The sequence below is a fragment of the Neopsephotus bourkii genome, unplaced genomic scaffold, assembly GCF_033783945.1.
Source record: "Neopsephotus bourkii isolate Nb327-2 ecotype Australia unplaced genomic scaffold, CSIRO-AGI_Nbou_v1 NB_234, whole genome shotgun sequence".
NCBI classification, from domain to species: Eukaryota; Metazoa; Chordata; class Aves; order Psittaciformes; family Psittacidae; genus Neopsephotus; species Neopsephotus bourkii.
This window is the reverse complement of record NW_026900744.1, coordinates 1,205,075-1,223,524: the sequence shown is the minus strand read 5'-3', so window position 1 is coordinate 1,223,524 and position 18,450 is coordinate 1,205,075. Positions and strand designations below refer to the sequence as shown.

The following is an 18,450-nucleotide window of genomic DNA, read 5'->3' as shown; positions in this document are numbered from 1 at the left end:
TTGCTTTATATCTATGCCTGATGCCTGCCAAGCTCTCCTTGCCATGCTGGCTTTTGGGGCTCTTTCCTAGGAGCTCACCTCTCCCAAAGAGGAGCTGAGTTCCAAGATGAACTATAGGCATCCTATGTGGTTGAAAGTTGCCTACAGGTTAAGCTTTGCAATGATGATCACTGTGTGATATGCGGGTCTTTTAAAGGAGGTAGCTCACATTTGCTACAGAGTGTGCATGTTCTTTCCTTATGTTGCTGAAAGCAAATGAGAGAAAAAAAAACCTGATCTAAAACTTCTCCAGGGTTGGACTTCCTGCAAGTAGTAATACAACTTAGGCACTCATGTAGAACAGGGAATCAAAGCCCTGCATCCCTTTGTAGATCTGGTTGTGTGCTGTGGTGACTACATATTGTGTCTGCCTTATTTTATTGCTTTGATTGATGATACTGGCATTGGAACATTTCTAACCTCAAAATATACCATGAGCAACCTAGACCTGAATATATTATCAATTGTAAAAAGGGCATTTCATGATTGTAAAGTGGCTGGATACTCTCAGAGCGAGCCACAGAGTTAAGGAGATGAAATCCAATGAAGAAACAATGAACTGCCTTGATAGGAGGGGGAGATCACTACTTAAAATAGCACAAGCTCTGAAAATGTCCAGACCACTAAAGGACTAGTAAATCGGTTATGAAATCAAAATGCGGTGCTGATGCAACATAAGGAAAATTAAGAATAGTAATCTGGTTTTGAAATGGTGAATATGTGCTGATCTGTCAAGTCTTGATTAAACCCCCCTTGATAAAGGGATGTACGCTGGTGAAAAAGTTGGTTATTTTTATTGCTTATTAACAGAAAAGGACAAACACTTCTACACATGCTAAAGGTAAACTGAGGAGCAAATTTCTCTCTCTTTTTTTTCCTACAAAGAAGAAAATTCAGATTAGATTTTAAAGAAAAATTCTCTTGTTCCAAAAAAAAAAAGAGAATGAATGGAATAGCACAGGTTAAAAACCCAGAGTTGTCAGCAAAAGAATTCTTCAGAAACAGAATTGTTAGAGGAGCAGGGCAGATAGTCAAGTGTGTCAAATGTGAACCTGGTGAGAGCTTCTTCCAGCACCAACATCTCTGAGCGCAAAATTGGCATCTTATTTGAATCTGGGGATGTGACAACATCTCAAGCTGTAACCTGTTTATGCTCTAATAAAAAAGCTTGCCTTAATTAGATAAGCCTAATTAGAGGTTAAAACACCACCCAGCACATGATTTTTTTTCTCATGCACCAGTCTACCTGGTTAGGAGTCATTTTCATAACCAGTTCACAAGCTGTTTCCCATTTTCACTGTACCTTTGTTCGGCTATGGTTAAAACTTGTACATCCTCCCTGAAAAGGATGCAAAAAATACTATTCCTTGAGCAGAACAGCTAAATACTTTCCCAGTGCTGGACAATAGTTTGCAACCACAGCCTTTCCTTTATGTACCAAGAAACAAAGACTAAGATGAGTAGAAGGGGTAAAATGTTTCCATATGACTGAACTAGGAGGTTCTTCACTAAAACCAAGGATGAAGGCTGGACAAACTGGGTGTCCCTTATATATATTGACTTTGTAGAAGCATGTTTGTTTTATGAAAACAAAACCCCAACATTATTTCCTTTCTAGTCCTTTAAGAAAAACCATTTTTGTCCAATATTTTTGAAATTAAGGGAAAACAATGTGACAAACATTATTGTGAAATGGCTCCACATAACTTCCAAATGTTGAGAGACACATCTTTTAAAATTATGCCAGTGAGTTGGACACAGGTCATTGTTCAGATAGATATAAATATACCTGCTCCAGTACAGCTCTAGTGTGCTTGTCTCAAGACAAAGCTGTAGTAATGATCTAGTAAGAAGAAGAACTCTTCATCATGGACTGCAGCAATAGGATGAGGGGTACTGGGTTTAAACTTAAACAGAGGCAGTTCAAATTAGATGTAAGGAAGAAGTTCTTTACTGTGAGGGTGGGGAGGCACTGGAACAAGGTGCCCAAAGAAGTTGTAAATGCTCCATCCCTGGGAGTGTTTAAGGCCAGGTTGGACAGAGCCTTGGATGACGTGGTCTAGTGTGAGGTGTCCCTGCCCATGGCAGGGGGTTGGAACTGAATGATCTTAAGATCCTTTCCAACCCAAACCGTTCTATGGTTCTATGATTGTAAGTATTATATTGTATATGTCTAGAAACTGTGCAATACCTGGAGGATGTGGCCAGAGCAATAAGCAAGGCTTGAAGAATCCCTCTGATGAAAACAATGGGATTCTTCTTGGTGATAAAGAAGTACATCATTGGCAGAATAAACAGGCCATGCACCACCAGGCCGCACACCACCGTAATGGCATAGAAACCCAGTTTCTTCCCAATGGCTGAAGGGTCATCCATTTCCAAGATTTTACCAGCAATTAGGAACACAATTCCAAATGGGAAATACCTGAGAAAAAGAAAGGCAGTCATTATTAGGAGATAGCTCCCTTCCATCAAACAGTATGAGCTGGGAAATCCTTCCAGTAGCAATACAGTCACAGCAGCCTGTCTGGAAGCTGCACAGCTGGATTCTGTTGTTTTATCAACCTAAGCCCCTCTCACACTTGAGGAGCATGCCCAAAGCACTGGACTAAACAATCTTCTATGTGGAGTACTCCTCAGCACACCTGACATTATGGTGCTGGTTAGGAATGACTTTAAAATGTTTTGGTTCAGAAGGCAGCTCTGACTTTCCAGCTTTAGGCATTTACTAGGGAGAGGGGAAATGAATCCTAAGCTCTGTGCATGCACTTGTGCTCATGTAACTCTTCATGGATTTTAGTTGGAAGCTGTTAAGCAAATGTTTATGTAGCCTTTGGAAGACAGGAGAAACACCAACATGCATTAGACATGCTCCTGGGCTGCCTGGGAGCTTAGATTTGGGCAAGACAGGCATAAGAACAGTTAGTTTCTGGACCCCCTCAGTACTGGATGTGGGATAGGTGCCTTATCAAAACTGTTGCACTCCTGTGCACACCTAAACCAAAGCAATGGGTGCTGAAAGAGACTAAGATTAAAACAATAATAATAATAATCTGGAAGCATCCAGCCATCTTCCACTTGCAGCTGTGCCATCTCCAGAGAATTCCCCCTCATTCTTCCAGAAATAACTACTCCTTTGGACCCATCTAAACAAGTGATCATTCCCTGAGCCAGCTTAGTCAGACTGGACCAGGTACCTGGAAACAAAGGCTTCGTGCTGGTAATGGGATTACCTCCATGTCAAGCTAAGCAACACTGGGGAACCTTCTGCAGTGTGGGGAAGGTGCTAAGCTCCAGTTTTTGTTACTGGCAGTCACCTACTATTCCTCTGATCTTTGGGGCAGGTGGATTGGCAGGTCTAGCCAAGAACTGGCAGTGCCCCTGGTGCATACAGCACATACACACCCAGCTATATCATGTTCCATTATTTGGGTGTAATACATAGGGTGCCTCTGTCAAAATGACAGTACAAGCCAGGGTGAGGATGTGTGTGTGTATCTTCCTTCAAAATCTCATTCCCCGCAAAGCTAAGGTCCTCCTTTCTCAGAAATAAGTTTATGAGATTTCTGTGCATCTTCTTCTATTGAATTTTTCTTACTCTTTTTTAAAAAGATACTGACATCCTTACTCTTTTAAAAATGATACTGATTTTCTTACTAGAACAGTTACTTACCAAACAGCAACTGCCACGATCTTCATGACAGATTCGTTTAAACACTGGCAAAAGCTGACCAAAGGAACCCCACTGTTCCCCATTCTTCCCAACATTATACCTGCAATCAAAGGCATTCAGGTTCAGTTTCTCAGGTGCCTTCATGCAAAGCCCCAGTGCATTCCCCTCCCTGCTGTAACTCAGACTCAACTAAATGAGAGATGACTGGAAGAACATAGATCTTCATGATGTATAAGGAGATATGGTATCTGAAAATCTCACTTTACACAAGAGCGTGGGAGAGCCAGGCCACATGCTTTGTGCTTTGCCCTATACAGGGATCTCTCCCCTAGCTGGGCGGCTTTTTATCTATAGTTGTCTGAAGGTTTCCCTGTGGAAGCACAAACTTTTGTGCTGTAGATTTAGCTCCCCTGATAGCCTGTTTCCTTAGCTGTCTTTCATAGAGCCCTGAGAAGAATTTACCTGCTCTGAGGGATCAAAGAATCATAGAACCATAGAATGGTTTGGGTTGGGAGGGACCTTAAAATTCATCTAGTTCCAACCTCCTGTCATGGGCAGGGACACCTCACACTAAATCAGGTTGATCCATGGAAGACAAACTGAGAGACATTTTCTAGTGAAGGAAGTTCTGTTTGCCTGCAGTGTGCCTTACTGCTGTGTGCTGTGTACAACTGGGCAGCATCCATGAGACACTCATGGGGCTAATCCAGTATTTGGGGTTTAGTCTGTTAGTAAGGGACTCCCCATCTTATTTTTAGTACTTATCTGTCTGCACAATAAAAAACAGCCCTCATAATCAGTCAGGCTTTGGAAACTTGGGGAAGATAAGGAAATTCAAATCCATGGGAAGAAAAGCCAAATTGCTATATTGACTAACTAGCGAAGATGAAAGCAAAGAAAACCCATTTATGTGCACCCAGTGCTCAGAAAGGAAAGGAAAACAGCTCTGGGATGTGTCATCTAACCATACATTCTCCAGATGGTCTTAGTCTCCAATAATTCATACAAATAGAACTCATTTTCCTATGTTAATTTTCTGCCATCCCTCCCTGAAAGGATTATAAGTAATTGAGTTAATTGCCCAAAGAAGAACTTCCAAAACTATCTGCCCCAAGTGAGCCTGCCTTTGAAGGGGGTTCCATGAGGAAGGAGGGGGCTATGAGTGTGGTGCATGCTGCCACTTGCTCTGGGTATGCAGTGTCCTTGCTCTGAGCAGAGCCCAGGCTCTGTTCCTTGGAGCCCACATCTGCATGTGGAGCCACGGCTCTGGCAGCACTGCTTCCAGGGCAATTCCCTCCTGAGGCAGGGAGGGAGACTTTCAGCTCTCCCATCCAGGGATTTCACAATAGCAGTGCATTCAAGATGTGAGTTTGTAAGCCTGTTAGCATTCATCTAAGCTACAACTCTTAGGTCAGAAAACAACACTTTTATTGAGCAATTTGCTCATCATTCGCACTAGGATATTAAATACAGTTCAGCTCCTCTAGCCTGGTTGGTGGCAGTTTTATGAGTCTTATCTTCTAATTCTGTATAATGTCAAAAGCAATAAAATATCTTCTTTTTCATTTTACAGGAATAATTGCAATTTGCTCTTTAAAATACTGTCCTACCTATGCCTGTGGCTATTGGTGGGGCAGGACTAGGGCCTCCTGTCTGCAGCCCTGATGCACCAAGTTATGTGCCTTGTAATGAATAAATAATGTGTGATGCTCCAAGAAAACATGATCAGATGTCCCAGTGCTTGGCCACTGCCATAATATCTAACAGAAATTCCTGCACACTGTGTGAGAAGAGATATTATAGGTAGTCATATAGCATCAAGGCTTTACATGGGTCTTGACCTCACACTCCCTCTATCAGACTTTGCCCATTTTAATGCATGCATGGCAGAAGATTTATTCTTGGACTGAGGTGACTAAGCAATTCACCTCATGCTTCAGGGAAAGAGTTAGCTCAAATCTAAACTCTTGTCCCTTTATGCTATTCTTATGCTGTTCAAGGACCTTAAAGAAACTGTAATAAGAACTCATACCCACCCTGAATGCTGTTTTTCTATGCCCAAAATGGTATAAAAAGACTTCTGTGAAAATAAGACTCGGCCAAAGTGAGCAAAACTGTTACAAAGCAACAAGACTTGCATGCTTTTCTTTTTTTTTTTTGCAACAAATAAACACTTTTGAAGGATGCTCCTATTTTATAGATTGAAGCCACATGTCTTCTGTTTCATTGCTTCCATTTCTTTTGGTGCAAAAAGCTGAAGACAGTGACAAATGCTTGGCTGCATCCCTTGTTCAGAATGACAGACTGAAATAACCACAGGTAGATGACAAGTGTTGAGGGTTTAGTGTCTCAGGTTTGTTAGTGACTGATACAGTCACACGTGGCAGTACCAGCAGGTCATTTGCTGTACCTCAGCCAGGAAGAAACCAGCTCTCAGCTCCCATCCATTGAGCCCCAGGCCAGCAAGACTTAGGGGCATGGTAAAAGTAATACATTCAGTTCTGGGAAGACAATGGATGATCTGTGTTCAGAAGTATAAAACTGCCCTTGATCCTAGTAAGCACATGTAATGAATTCATTCATATCCAGTAATTTTTTGACTGCAATAGTGTTTGCTGTGACAGTGTACTATGGGTAATATACTACAAACTGGGCAACAGCCAGTTTCCAGCCATGTTGCAAATGGAACACCACCCACTGGAGAAACCAAAAAAAGAGGAAAATCTGCTAATTCCGGGCTTGACTTTTGGCCCCTTGTGCTGGTATGAACCATAATATAATAAACACAGAGATGTTTTGTGGAACTACCTTTACTGAGCAGATTAACTTCCAGGTATACATTTAGATAACGCAAATTTGATCAGAACTTTATTATTAACTAGTGCATGTTTGTTAAAATTTCCTATTCCAAATCCACAAACATAATGTAACACACATGGCACCAATATGTGCCTCCAGCAAGTTAAACTGAATCAGTCACCCAGGCAGAAGTTCTGAGAGTCCACTGTGGTAAGCTACTAGATAGTATATAACTAACAGCATTGCAGGATGGCAAAAATAAAATCTGATATAACAATACACTTTTGTAGCTCACTTATTCAAGGTCATAGAATCCTAGAATGGTTTGGGTTGGAAGGGATCTTAAGGATCATCTTGTTCCACCCTCCTTCCAAGGGCAGGGACACCTTCCACTAGACAAGGTTGCTCCAAGCCTGTTCCAGCCTGGCCTTGAACACTGCCAGGGATGGGGCAGCCGCAGCTTCCCTGCTTCACCTGTGCCAGTATCCCACCACCCTCACAGTAAAGATGTTACTGAGGCTCATTACCTGAGTTGGGTTCTGACAGTGGCAGTTATACTCTCCACTAATCATGTGGCAAAATGTGACTAAGGATGGGTAAGAACAACAGATAGCAGGTTCTAGGGCTAAAGTAATTTTCTGCCTGGTGAGAGGAACTTTGGCCAAGGACTTGATCTGGGAACAGGTTTTGCTTGGCCTGCATGGATGATACATCCAGCCAGGACAGCCATGAGAGGGTGTCTCAGCCTGATGCCCCTGGAAGCAAGAGCAGTGCAGGAGGTTCTTTATTCCTGTCATACCACACCTGGAGCTCTGGACATTAGAAGCATACTGACTTCTTGGGCTTTGAGAACAGTCTGCTATGGACTTGTTTACTTCAGAATGTCTTGAAACTTTATCTAGGATTTTTGCTGCTGTCTGGAGAGTGAAACAGAATACCGGAAGAGGGGCCATGGGTCTGACCTGGTATAGATTCCTGTCTCTTCTGAGCACAGTCTATTGTGGCTTTTCTTACCATCAGGAAAAAATGGGTCATAAATAAAAGCTAAAAAAAATCCAGAAAAGAATTAAAGCAAAAAGAATTAAAGCAGAAAGAATGTACGTGCATGCACAGAAAACAGACCTGAATGGAACAAAAATCATCAAGGATTCTGAACATTTATCATTGACAGTTTAGGAGAACAGCTCTGCAGTTTTGCCTTTTTCCCTGTGAAGTTTAGATAGAAGGTGAATTGAGAAATCAAACCTGAACCCGTTGTCTTTTTCTCTTAAATGGATACTTGGATGATTATAAACCAAAAATGTCTGAAACCTACCCATTGTGGCAGAGAATATCACAATCCCCAGCACATTCATGCCATCACTAGTGCCTGGCTCTGATTTGTAAATCACTTCAGGAGGGGGAGTGATATCCAAGGCAAAATTCTGGACATTGGATCCATTCTCATCCTGGACTCCATATATTATAATGCGACGAGTGGTGCTTTCAGATGATGCTTTGCTAGATTTAATGATGGGAATACTTTTGGTGCGATACTGAAAGAAAACAAAATAGCTTTTATTATAATATCCCAGCAGGAATTAATAGCTTAATGAGATCTCCTAAGTGTTCTGTTCCTACAAGGCTGCCTTTTAGAGGGACAAGCATGAAAACAAGAATGACAGCTCCTGTCCCTATGCTGCTAAAATCTGTAAAAACAGTTGAATTTTTGGAAAACCATAAAAAAGTTTCCTATAATCAGACTTTTATGCAGGAAGCACATCATCTCCTGGTAAAGCTACTTTCCTTTTAGACATAATCAGGAATTACTCCTTAGGAGTGCTGTAAGAGAACTATAAATTCTCTTTGTCTCATCAGAGATAAGGTTCCCATGAAATATTCCCCCAGTAAAGGTAACCATGAAGTAAAGGTAACTATGCCTCTTCCTCACTCAGAACTTTTAGATGAGGTTTTCTGACCAGATTCTCTTAAAGAGATTCCAGCTACCCTGTGACTGCAGTCTGATGTTGAGAGAAAGCATGCTCATACTGTCATAAATTGTTCTTTCTCAAGGTCCTCAAAGACCTGGGCTCAGGGGGGAGGTGGAGCTGACATAGGTGTGGGTGTCCACTCTCTAGTCAAACTGTGCATTTCATGCTTGTTTGTTATGCCTTCAGGTACCAAGGCTGGTGAGGCTAATGGAAAGGGACTTAATTCCTAAATGCTGAAGGTACTAACAGTAGCTGAAGTAAATATGCAGCGTCTGTATCTGGATTCTGTATTACAAAGATACATGAATTTATGTGATGCTGGGTCATCTCTTTCATCAGTTGTAAAAGGAATATAGCCACTTACCTGCTTGAATGTGGCCTCAACAAGATTGGCTGGAAACATGTTCCTAAAAATGAACAAATAGGAGAATAATTTATATGGAACTGAGAACAACTTCTGTTTACTGTGTCTTGGATCTCCCGAGGTAAATCAGTTATTTACCCTCCTAGAGAGCAAGGGCAGGATGGGTGCAGAAGACTGTCCCTCTCTCCTACTCATGCTATACAGCTGTACCTGACTGAGCAAAGCTTAATAGAGAAACAGTTCCTTACAAAGTTTTGGGATTTGCTTCTAAATATCTGGAGTGAGACCCAGGAGCTCTCATTTCAGTTTCTGCCTTTGCAGCAGTCTCCATGTTGTAACTGAGGCCACATAATTGCTGTCATTCCCTTCCCCATGCACTAACTGGGGAGAAGAGTATTCCTTTATTCCATATTTTGTCTTTCCTACATAGATAATGAGCTGTTTAAGACAGAGTCAGTGTTCACAGACGTATTCCTGAAACCCCTGGGTGCTGTAATCTACTTTGGGACTTCAAGTACTCCTGTGAGATAATTCACAAACTGTAATACCTCCTGATGAAAGCATGACTAAAACTGGAGGTGGTGTAGCCTTTGCAGTGGTTTGGTCAAGAACAGTTTGCTTTTCAAAAAGAGGATCCCATTCCTGATTAAAAGAAGTGAGATTAGACATGTCCACTCTTGGCTAAATTTTCTTTTGGTATGGTTCTGAGGCTTCAGAACAAAAGACTGAGGTGAAGCCACAGCTTCAGCTTTGCTTATAGCTACAGAGGAAGACAATGACCATAAACCAGGAGATCTGCAGTGAGACCAAAAGATGTTTAATTCCAAAGGGACACTTGTAACCTTTACTGACTTTCTGAGTATCACAGTCCACAGCATTTCACCCAATAATATCTGGAGCTAATTTGTAACTTCCTTTTGAGCTAGATTACTGCTTCGCAGAAAGACATTCAATCTGAATTTGAAATGGAGAGCACACCCTCTACAGGCTTCAAAGAGGAATCGTGGTATAATTGAGGAAAAAAGCTAAAACCTCACGTATTTCCAGGCAGCATTTGGGAATCAAGATTTGCGTGATGATTCTAATAGGATCATTTTTAGAACTAATTTATTTGCAGCCCAAAGCTTCTAAACCCATGGGCAGAAGACAGTGACAGCCTGTGACCCAATTATATGCTTTCATGTACAGATATTTAAGCAAGGAGAAACTCCTGAATTCTTCATCCAAAAGACCTTTTATTCCAAGTCCTCAACCCCCAAGCCAGGACAACACAAAAGGGTTAGTGAAAAGTCCACATTTCAAAGAGAATTAATATATATAGATATATAGATGGTGAAATGCATGCGGCACTGAATCATTTTCTAGCCCTGCTTTCCTCTTTGCAGGAGCACATACACTTGCTGCTGACGGCATTGCAGCAAGAGCACACTGTGCAGCACTGGCTTAGGAAAAACAATTCTATTGCTGTTTTAAGTGATCATAATGTGACATTATGGCCACATTTAAAATGATGAGATAGATTCTGTTTCAGTAACATCAGGCACTGAGACCAGGTGCTACAAAGGGATAATAATTAACTTTTTCAGGGTAAAGCAGCGGGAGAAGAATTTTAATTAAAGGGTAGTAGTATCGTCTGATGATTGAAATAGAAGACTGAAAATGAGAGGGTTTTTTGGTCTGCTGAGAGCAGACAAGCCACATAAAGGCATCACATGTCATTTTGGTAAGGCTGTTGCCGTAGGGCAAACTAGTCCTACACAGACAAATTACTACCAGGCAAGACAGGAGGTCGATGAGCAGCGCTTCAGTTACTCTTCATTAATTGCCCTGGCCTTCCCTTGCCGCAGCGAGGTGATGCAGTTCTGATTACCTACCCCTTGCAGTCTGATCTGCTACCTGGCATTCCCATGGGATAACAGCCTACACCAGCTGTGCTGTACACACATCTCCTTCCATTTTGCTAGTCCTGCTTAAGAGCCCCAGGTATTATGATGGCTATATGCTACAGCCATGTGATAGCAGAGGGAGCAGCTTTGGCCATATAGAATCACAGAATGGTTTGGACTGGAAGGGGCAATTAAAGGTCATCTAGTCCCTCTTTCTATATAACGAAGCCATCATAAGTTAACAAGGTTTAGTTAAATTAATGCAGTCCCTTTGTATGCATTTTCATTTAATTGGAATGGTTTAGCTTAAGACATTTAAGGCACAGAGTAGTGATGTGGTTAGTGATTGAACACTCACTACACAACTGTAAGCAGTGCTGTGCTGCCATCAACAGAGCTTTCACCCCGGTAACAACAGCACAAAGCATTGGGTTATTTCTGCAAATCATCCATAAAGCTGATGATAGCCAAAGCAACACACAGACAAGAGCCAGCTACGCATCCCTTTCCTATCAGATGCAGACACAGCTGTCTGTCTGCCTGAGCCCCAGGGCTTGGCCAACATAGAGGAGTAACTGAAGAACAGCTGGATGGAGCTGGAGCTTGGACAATGGAGAGGATGTTCATAGGAGGGGTGAAGCACTGGAGAGGTGCAGTGGTAACTGCCTTATTATGCTTCATAAGGGAATTCTGCTTATGCCAGATTGTTAAAGGCTTCATTAGCATAAAATCATCTTTGTTTTGTGATTTGAAAGGATCACATTAAAGGTGCTACAAGAGTGTGATGATTGTGTTCTGACCTGCTGTGTGAATGTGAAATCCACACCGTGGGCTCCTGCAGAGCTCTGAATATGCATGTCACTTGTGAGCTGTAGCTTTATTAAGAAATATTAATTTAATAGCTGATGATTTCCACTTTCTCCCTTAGATTTATAGTCCTAATTAGGAGAATGAAGAATAATTAAGACTGCTTGAGAAAGAAATTATCATCTGGTTAGTAGCTAGATTAAATGTTAGATGAATTTGTGGAGGATTAAAGCTTTTTGTTTCTTTATCATTTTTTATCCCACAGGAATTACAACTACCCACTTAATACTGGCTGCTGGAGTTCTCCCAATATTTTTTAATACATTATGCACTGTGATCCAGGTTTGAGACTAGCCTTACCAAAGTTACACAATTTATCTAGTGAGGGCTGACCTGAATGCGTTTGCCAGAGCCTCAGCTTATTTTATATTTTAAGCTGGTTTACTTGGATTGAAAGAATCCAGTATTAGCCAAAATTTAGTTTTGTTAATTAAAAACATTCAAGAGAGCAAATGGTGGATTGCTTTCTCTAAGGGACTAAAGACAAATAACGAGAGGAAGGTATCAAACTGTCACCTACAGCTGGGAGTGTTTGTTGGTTCAAGTCAGACCTCTTCAGAAACACCTGAGAAACTCTTGCTTTAGGGGTGTGTTTTCCTGCACACTGGTAATTCCAGCCATGAGATGGATGGCCTTGGCAGAGATCTCCTAGGAATGTTTCAGAAGTGAGACTGGTAGTGCAGGATTTGACTTCTTACCATGGAATTGGGATGAGGAGGACTGGTGGGATCCCCACAGCTGCCCTCAGGGCAGCCCTCCTGTGGGTCACTGGCCCGCTGACCCTGAGCATGGGCAAAGGTTTGCTGGGGTGGGAGTTTCAGTCTAGCACAAAATCCAGACACTTGCCCAAACCGATTACAAAATGACTGGCAGGGTTGATCTCTGCCCACCTATCTTCCAGGCACCAGCCTGCAATCACACTGGCCCTTGCAGAACTCTGCTAGTTTTACTGCATTTCTGGACAGAATAAAGATCTACCTACATGGATTCGGTGTCAGGATCATAAAGTGAGGCTGTCTACTCAGAACAGGCACTGTGTTTATACCTGACATATGCTGAATTAAAGACACTGCCCGTACTTATGAAGTAATAAATCAAGCTGAGCTATACATCACTGTCACCACCTAGCAATGCTGTTGTGTTCATTAAGAAAGCTTAAGCTGATGAAATACTTCTAAACTTCCAGCATTACTCTCAGATTGCTTAAAAGACACAGGACACAAAATAATAGTACAGGAAACTTAAAGTGATCTGAGATTCATTTTTCTAGTACAAGCAACAAGCAAGGCAAGTGTCAGGTCTAAGACAGGGTATGACTTTAAAACAGAAATTGAGACAGAGTTTCTGGTTACATAAAAACTTAAGAGCTAAATACTGCCTGCCCTGAGGAAGAACATTTCCCAGAGCATCTTCTGCTTGAGGAATTCTGCCAGACAGAGCAGGTGTGTTCAACACAGGCTAAAAGAGCGAATGCGCATGACAGTTTGGTATCAGCTCAGTGAACCTTCTAAGGATTATGGGCCATTAAGCCCCAGCTGGCACAATGTGCCTGGCCTGCATTTGCTGTGACAGCAGCATGTAAGCACAAGTGACCTACTAAACACCTTCTTTGACTACACCCTGCTGTGATGCACAGGCTGGTTCATTCTACTAGCAAATTCTGGAGTCCTTGCTTCCCTAATCATGTAAGGGCTAAGAGGATTCAGATGCAAGGATGTACTGAATTACAAATGTTTATGTATGACTAAGGCAATACATGTTCTGTGCCATGGCATCTGAAGAAAATCCTGAAGACTTGTATCAAATATGGAAAGCTCTGAAGGTGGAGCTTCCCATTACACATATAACTAGTTAGCACCTTTCCACTGCCAAAAGTGGGAGGTCCTCTTCCCTTCTTTGTTGTCGCCCAGCAATTATCCTACCAACTGACACTAGTTGCTCACTTTCACTCCCCTAGATTGCCGCTGCTTTAGGAAGCTGAATTGTGTAGGAACCCATTTTTCAGCTCAGACTGTGGGAGCCCTCTTGCTCTGTTCCGAAGGTTGCTGACTCTGAGAACTACAGTAGTGATACAAATATCAGCACTTAAACTGATTTACTGCTCATGCTGTTAGCTGAATTGTCCACAGAAAATTAGCCTGCAGCTACTGGGATAGCCACCGGTATGGCTCCTAGATAACTTCTGTTAGAAATAACAGGCCAAGTTCTGGTTGCAGTTACACTACTGAGTATCTGAGATACTCATTCTGAGTCCTAACTACAACATCTGTTAACTCAAAGCACTCAGCTTTTGCAGATCTTTTAAGAACGTAGTCCAGCTGCTCTAGCAGAAGAGTGGCTACAGGTACAGCACATGTTTTTTCCTTGATTCAGAACACCCATTCCCTCTGAGGCACTCTGCTCTGCAGCAGAAATCTGGGTTTGCTCTCAGACTCTGTTGTTATCAGTGCCTAATCCCTGCCACACCAGACAGTCTTTGGCTGCAGTCCCCCATGCTGTGGAATTAAAGCCACCAGACTGGGGTTTTGCTACATGTGTGTCCTAATAATATTTTATTGGCCTACATTTGTACTGGGCATAAACCAGCTTTAGGCACTCTGCTCTCAAATTTGAACTAGTACAGCTGAGCTTGCAAGAACATTGATTTAAGACTGGGTATTTGCCAGTATTCTAATACTTCAGTGTTTAAGATCTTACTCTGTCACTCTATACAGCAAGGGTACAAAGTGAAAATGGAGTCTGAGGCAGTTGACATGACAACTGTAAAGTTTTCAGGTTTCCTTTCCCCGTCCCTGCATGATTTCATCATCAGCTGTGTAGACTGCTGACTGCTGTTACTGTACCAGAAGCCACAAATGCTGTCCTTAGTCATATGGGTGTACATCTGAAATACTTTCCTGCTGGTGTCAGTGAGCTCCATCAGGGTTTGCACTCCTGAAATCAAGGGCAAAACAATTCAGCAGGACCGAACAACTGACCTATCTCAGGGACCATGGGAGGATGCATCTTACACATCAGTGGTCACCTCCAGTGCCTCATCTCGTTTCTCAATATCAATCTTTCTACCTCCTGCTAAAAGCACTAAAGAAAGGCTTTTGCAGAATTAATGAGGCATTTAAAAACTCATTACTGTGATAAAAGATACTAATAGAATGCAAAAGTCACTAATCGGCTCTAAGCCATTTCGTCTTGTCTTTTTTTTGCAGATGAGAGCAGAACTCATCTTATGGAATAATTTTGTCAAACATGGACTTTTTATCTGTCCCGAGGGCAACAATGTTGCATGGTCTTGGGAGTTCCAGGAAGGGATCTGGAGGGTGAACTTCTTTATCCTGCTTCTACTGAAAGAAAAGGTCCTGACACAGCCCCAACAGGGCTGTGGCTCTCTGAGAAAATCATCCTTTGGAGTGGAAGCACAAGTACATCGCATCTTTATATGAATCTTGAAAAGGCTGAAGGATATGAAAGGTAACATGACAGGCCCAATGCATTTCCACTACGGTTCCAGCAAGGCAAGGTTGTTTCACTAAAAATGTACATTTACACTGGAAGATGTCCAGGCCAATTGTCAGGAGCACGGACAATTTTTCTCCTTCAGGGTTTAAGCTTTCCTAATGCAGTTTTAACTCCTGCCCCTCTTTCACCTCCCCCTCTGTGACTAAGGCCTCTTGATGAGGGAGCAGAAACTGCTCCATAATCCTGTCTCCCCAACATTGTTTTCATCAGGGTATTATCTTTTTTCCATGTTGGTTTCCTTTTGTGCCAAATAGGAACCACACATTTAGAGGCTCCAGAATCCTTTGTAAATACTTGAGGATCGGGCTTTTATGCAGCTCGAACTGCTTAACCAGAAGTGAACATTTGGCCACATACAGAGCAGAACCGTGCTGGCACCAGGCTGGATTTGTGAGATAAAAGAAAACTGGCAATCAGAAAGGAGTAAAAATAGTAGTTTGCTATAGGGTGACAGATAAATATTTCTATCATAGCACACAGGGGCTTTTGGCAAAAAATCCATGGATGGAGGGGAAAGTTACGAGAAGACTTCTTCATAGTTTAAACCCAAAATCATTTAATGCACTCTTAAATATCTTATTGCACGTATATACAACTCAGTGTTCAGCTGTAAACTTTAAAGTGTGATTTCTGGTTCTGCCCAGCCTGGATGTTCTCCAAACTACAGCAGATATTTGGTTTCTCCTGCCCTATTTCCAACACAATTTCAATAAAGTAGAATATAACTTGAAAAGAGGGAATGGAAATCATTTTTGAAAGATCTCAGGATTCCCATGAAAACATAAATCCTCTCTACTGTTTATATCCTCTTCTGTTAATGTTATACCTTCCCCCCCACCCCCAGCCCTCTGTTAAGACAGATTGAGCTCCCTGGTACCTCCTATTAAATTAGATGCAATCTGGAATATTCAGTGATAAAATGCTCTGACTTATCCTTCCAGTAAACTTCAGAAATGTACACATTTCTGTGTCATGGTTTAAGGCATGATTTGATCCTGGCTCTATTCACTGAATTGTTTTATTTGGAGCTTTTGAATGGGATAAGCCTGGGATGTCATGCTGTCTGGTTAAACTTGAGGAAAACTGAAGAAGTGTGTGAACCCTGTACTTGCTGGTGCCCAGATTTACACATACAGTCAGACTTACATAAAAGAGGAGGGGGAACCCCCATTTTGGCTGGGATTTACTTCCTCATGTAAATATTTATGGTGTTTACTTTTTTATTGTTATCTCACAAGCCAAATTTTGTTTTCCTTGGTGACAAATGCAAGTGGCATAATTTAAACTGCAGCAGGGTTCACCTGTCTAAATCAATGGTAGTTTGATAATGGCAACAGAATGTGGTAGATATATTAACTAGTAACATTAACAGCGGGGTCCTGAATCATGTATCCTGTTTTACAAATGTTCATCACCAAATTATAGACTTTTTCTGTTCTGCTTGTCAGGTGAGTATATGTGGCAGAATTAAACAAATCCTTTGCTTTAAACTGAACATTATTCCTGTAAGTAAACCCTTTTTTGTCCTTTTGACTAAAACACTCAAAGTCTGAGTTATTTTCAGCATCGGTAACTTGCCTTTCTTTATTTTTTGACTCATAAAAAGCTACTAAAAATCACTCTTATTTTGGGGGATATAGTACAAATTAAGAATTCACATAGGAAAAAGAAGGTAAAGATGTGTGTTGATTCATTGCTATTACTTTCATTGATGTGTCCCAAAAGCCACATTCCTAGAACAAGACCCCCACTAGGTCTTGTATAAACTGGGAATATTTCCTCTGGCAGCACAGATTTATCTGAACAATCCTCAGAGAGGTAATTTTGTTTCTATATGTCTTGATTCTTGAGTTGTAAGAAAGGAAAATGGTCCTTGCCAACCCCACACAAGTACTGCACATCAGGAGAATAAATCCATTAAAATTCATAAAGCACCAGCTGTGTTAAAGAGAATAAGATGATCCTTAGCCTGCGGATTTATAGTTTTAATGGAAGAAAATACACTTTCATGAGCCTTGCAGTGATTTCACCAAAAACCTTGGATATAATTAAGGCAAATTTGTACATGTGTCTTTACGTAGCAATAAAATGGCAGCTGAGGGGAGAAGCACCATCGGAACAGCATCTTCTGCAGAGCTTCAGACTCACAGCTGCCTTCTGAATTACTTGGCCATAGTCTGGATCCTGGCATACTGCAGATAGAGAGGGGCAAGTTACGCAGCGCAGAGTCCTGCTTAGGGTGAGCTACCTATTTAAATGGGTATCTTCCACAGACAGCAAGAGATGTATTTGGTTTAAAGATGAATCAGATTGAAGCAAAATCTCACACATTTAAGGCCAAAGCAGCACTAAAGAGTTTAGTTATAAAGCCTATTTGAATGTTGAAGCCACTTCTGTCATTCTGCATTCAGTGGCCTCTCTGTCCAGATTGAATCCAGGAGGAAATCAGTAGGGACAGATTCACATCCACGGATCTCGTCCCCAATCTCTTGGGGTTCCTTCTAGAAAGGAAGCCTTTCAAATATGGCTCGTTAGCGTGGCAACAAATGGATACAGTTTTTGAGGCATGAAATTCAGTATGTTGATGAGTCTGTTTATTTCCTGATTGCTGTGAGGTTTAGAGCCATTTGAGAATAATGCAGTACAGTGTCACTCATGTCCTAATCAAATCATATACACTGGAGGCTTTATTGCTGGGTTTTTTGCATAACAGACAAATAAACAGGGGAAGCACCATCTGGACAATAATGCAGAATGATAATGTGATTATTGATTAATGTTGCAGGTGGTTGGGATGACCATGAGGCTCTGCAGTAGTTCTTGGTTTCTTTTATTCAGTCAACTCTTTAATTTCTGATTAAAACCACTTCTAACAGCAAAATCCTTTACCTAAAATTCAAGAAATTCAATTTCTAGCAACATCCTCCCTGCCAAAAATTCCAGACATGACTATGCATATATAACATCACAAGAAATAGCAAGGTATTTCATCATTACAAAGTGGCTGCAAATCTGAAATCAGTGAGGGTGAATATGTGTCACCATGCCAAGATTCACACGTTTGAAGTAAACCCCTCAGTTGTGTCACATATATCATCTCTCCACTTGTGCATTTAGCATTCTTCATGTGCAGAACACCAGATGTTTCCTGTGTAAACTGTGCACACATGCAATTGATAAATTGAGAGGAAATTAATGAATTGAGAAGATAAGCCAATCTGGGCTGAAAAAGATGGTCTCCAGCTGTGAATGGAAGTGATTTATCATTGAGCTAAAGGATCAGCTTTTCTAGCTCAAACCAGCAGATACATCATTACATTTAATCCAGACTTCCAC

The 18,450-nt window shown here is 41.5% G+C and overlaps 1 protein-coding gene across 1 annotated transcript in view; it reads right to left on the bottom strand.

Annotated features, from left to right (window-relative positions):
* Window positions 1-18,450, bottom strand: part of SLC1A7 (solute carrier family 1 member 7) — a 59,734-nt gene that overhangs the window by 20,845 nt on the left and 20,439 nt on the right. Inside the window, exons 4-7 of the mRNA XM_061344792.1 lie at window positions 8,846-8,888; window positions 7,827-8,046; window positions 3,713-3,812; window positions 2,231-2,464 (exon numbers count right to left, since the gene is read on the bottom strand). Coding sequence (XP_061200776.1) covers window positions 2,231-2,464; window positions 3,713-3,812; window positions 7,827-8,046; window positions 8,846-8,888 — 597 coding nt within the window. The remainder of the gene's footprint in view (window positions 1-2,230; window positions 2,465-3,712; window positions 3,813-7,826; window positions 8,047-8,845; window positions 8,889-18,450) is intronic.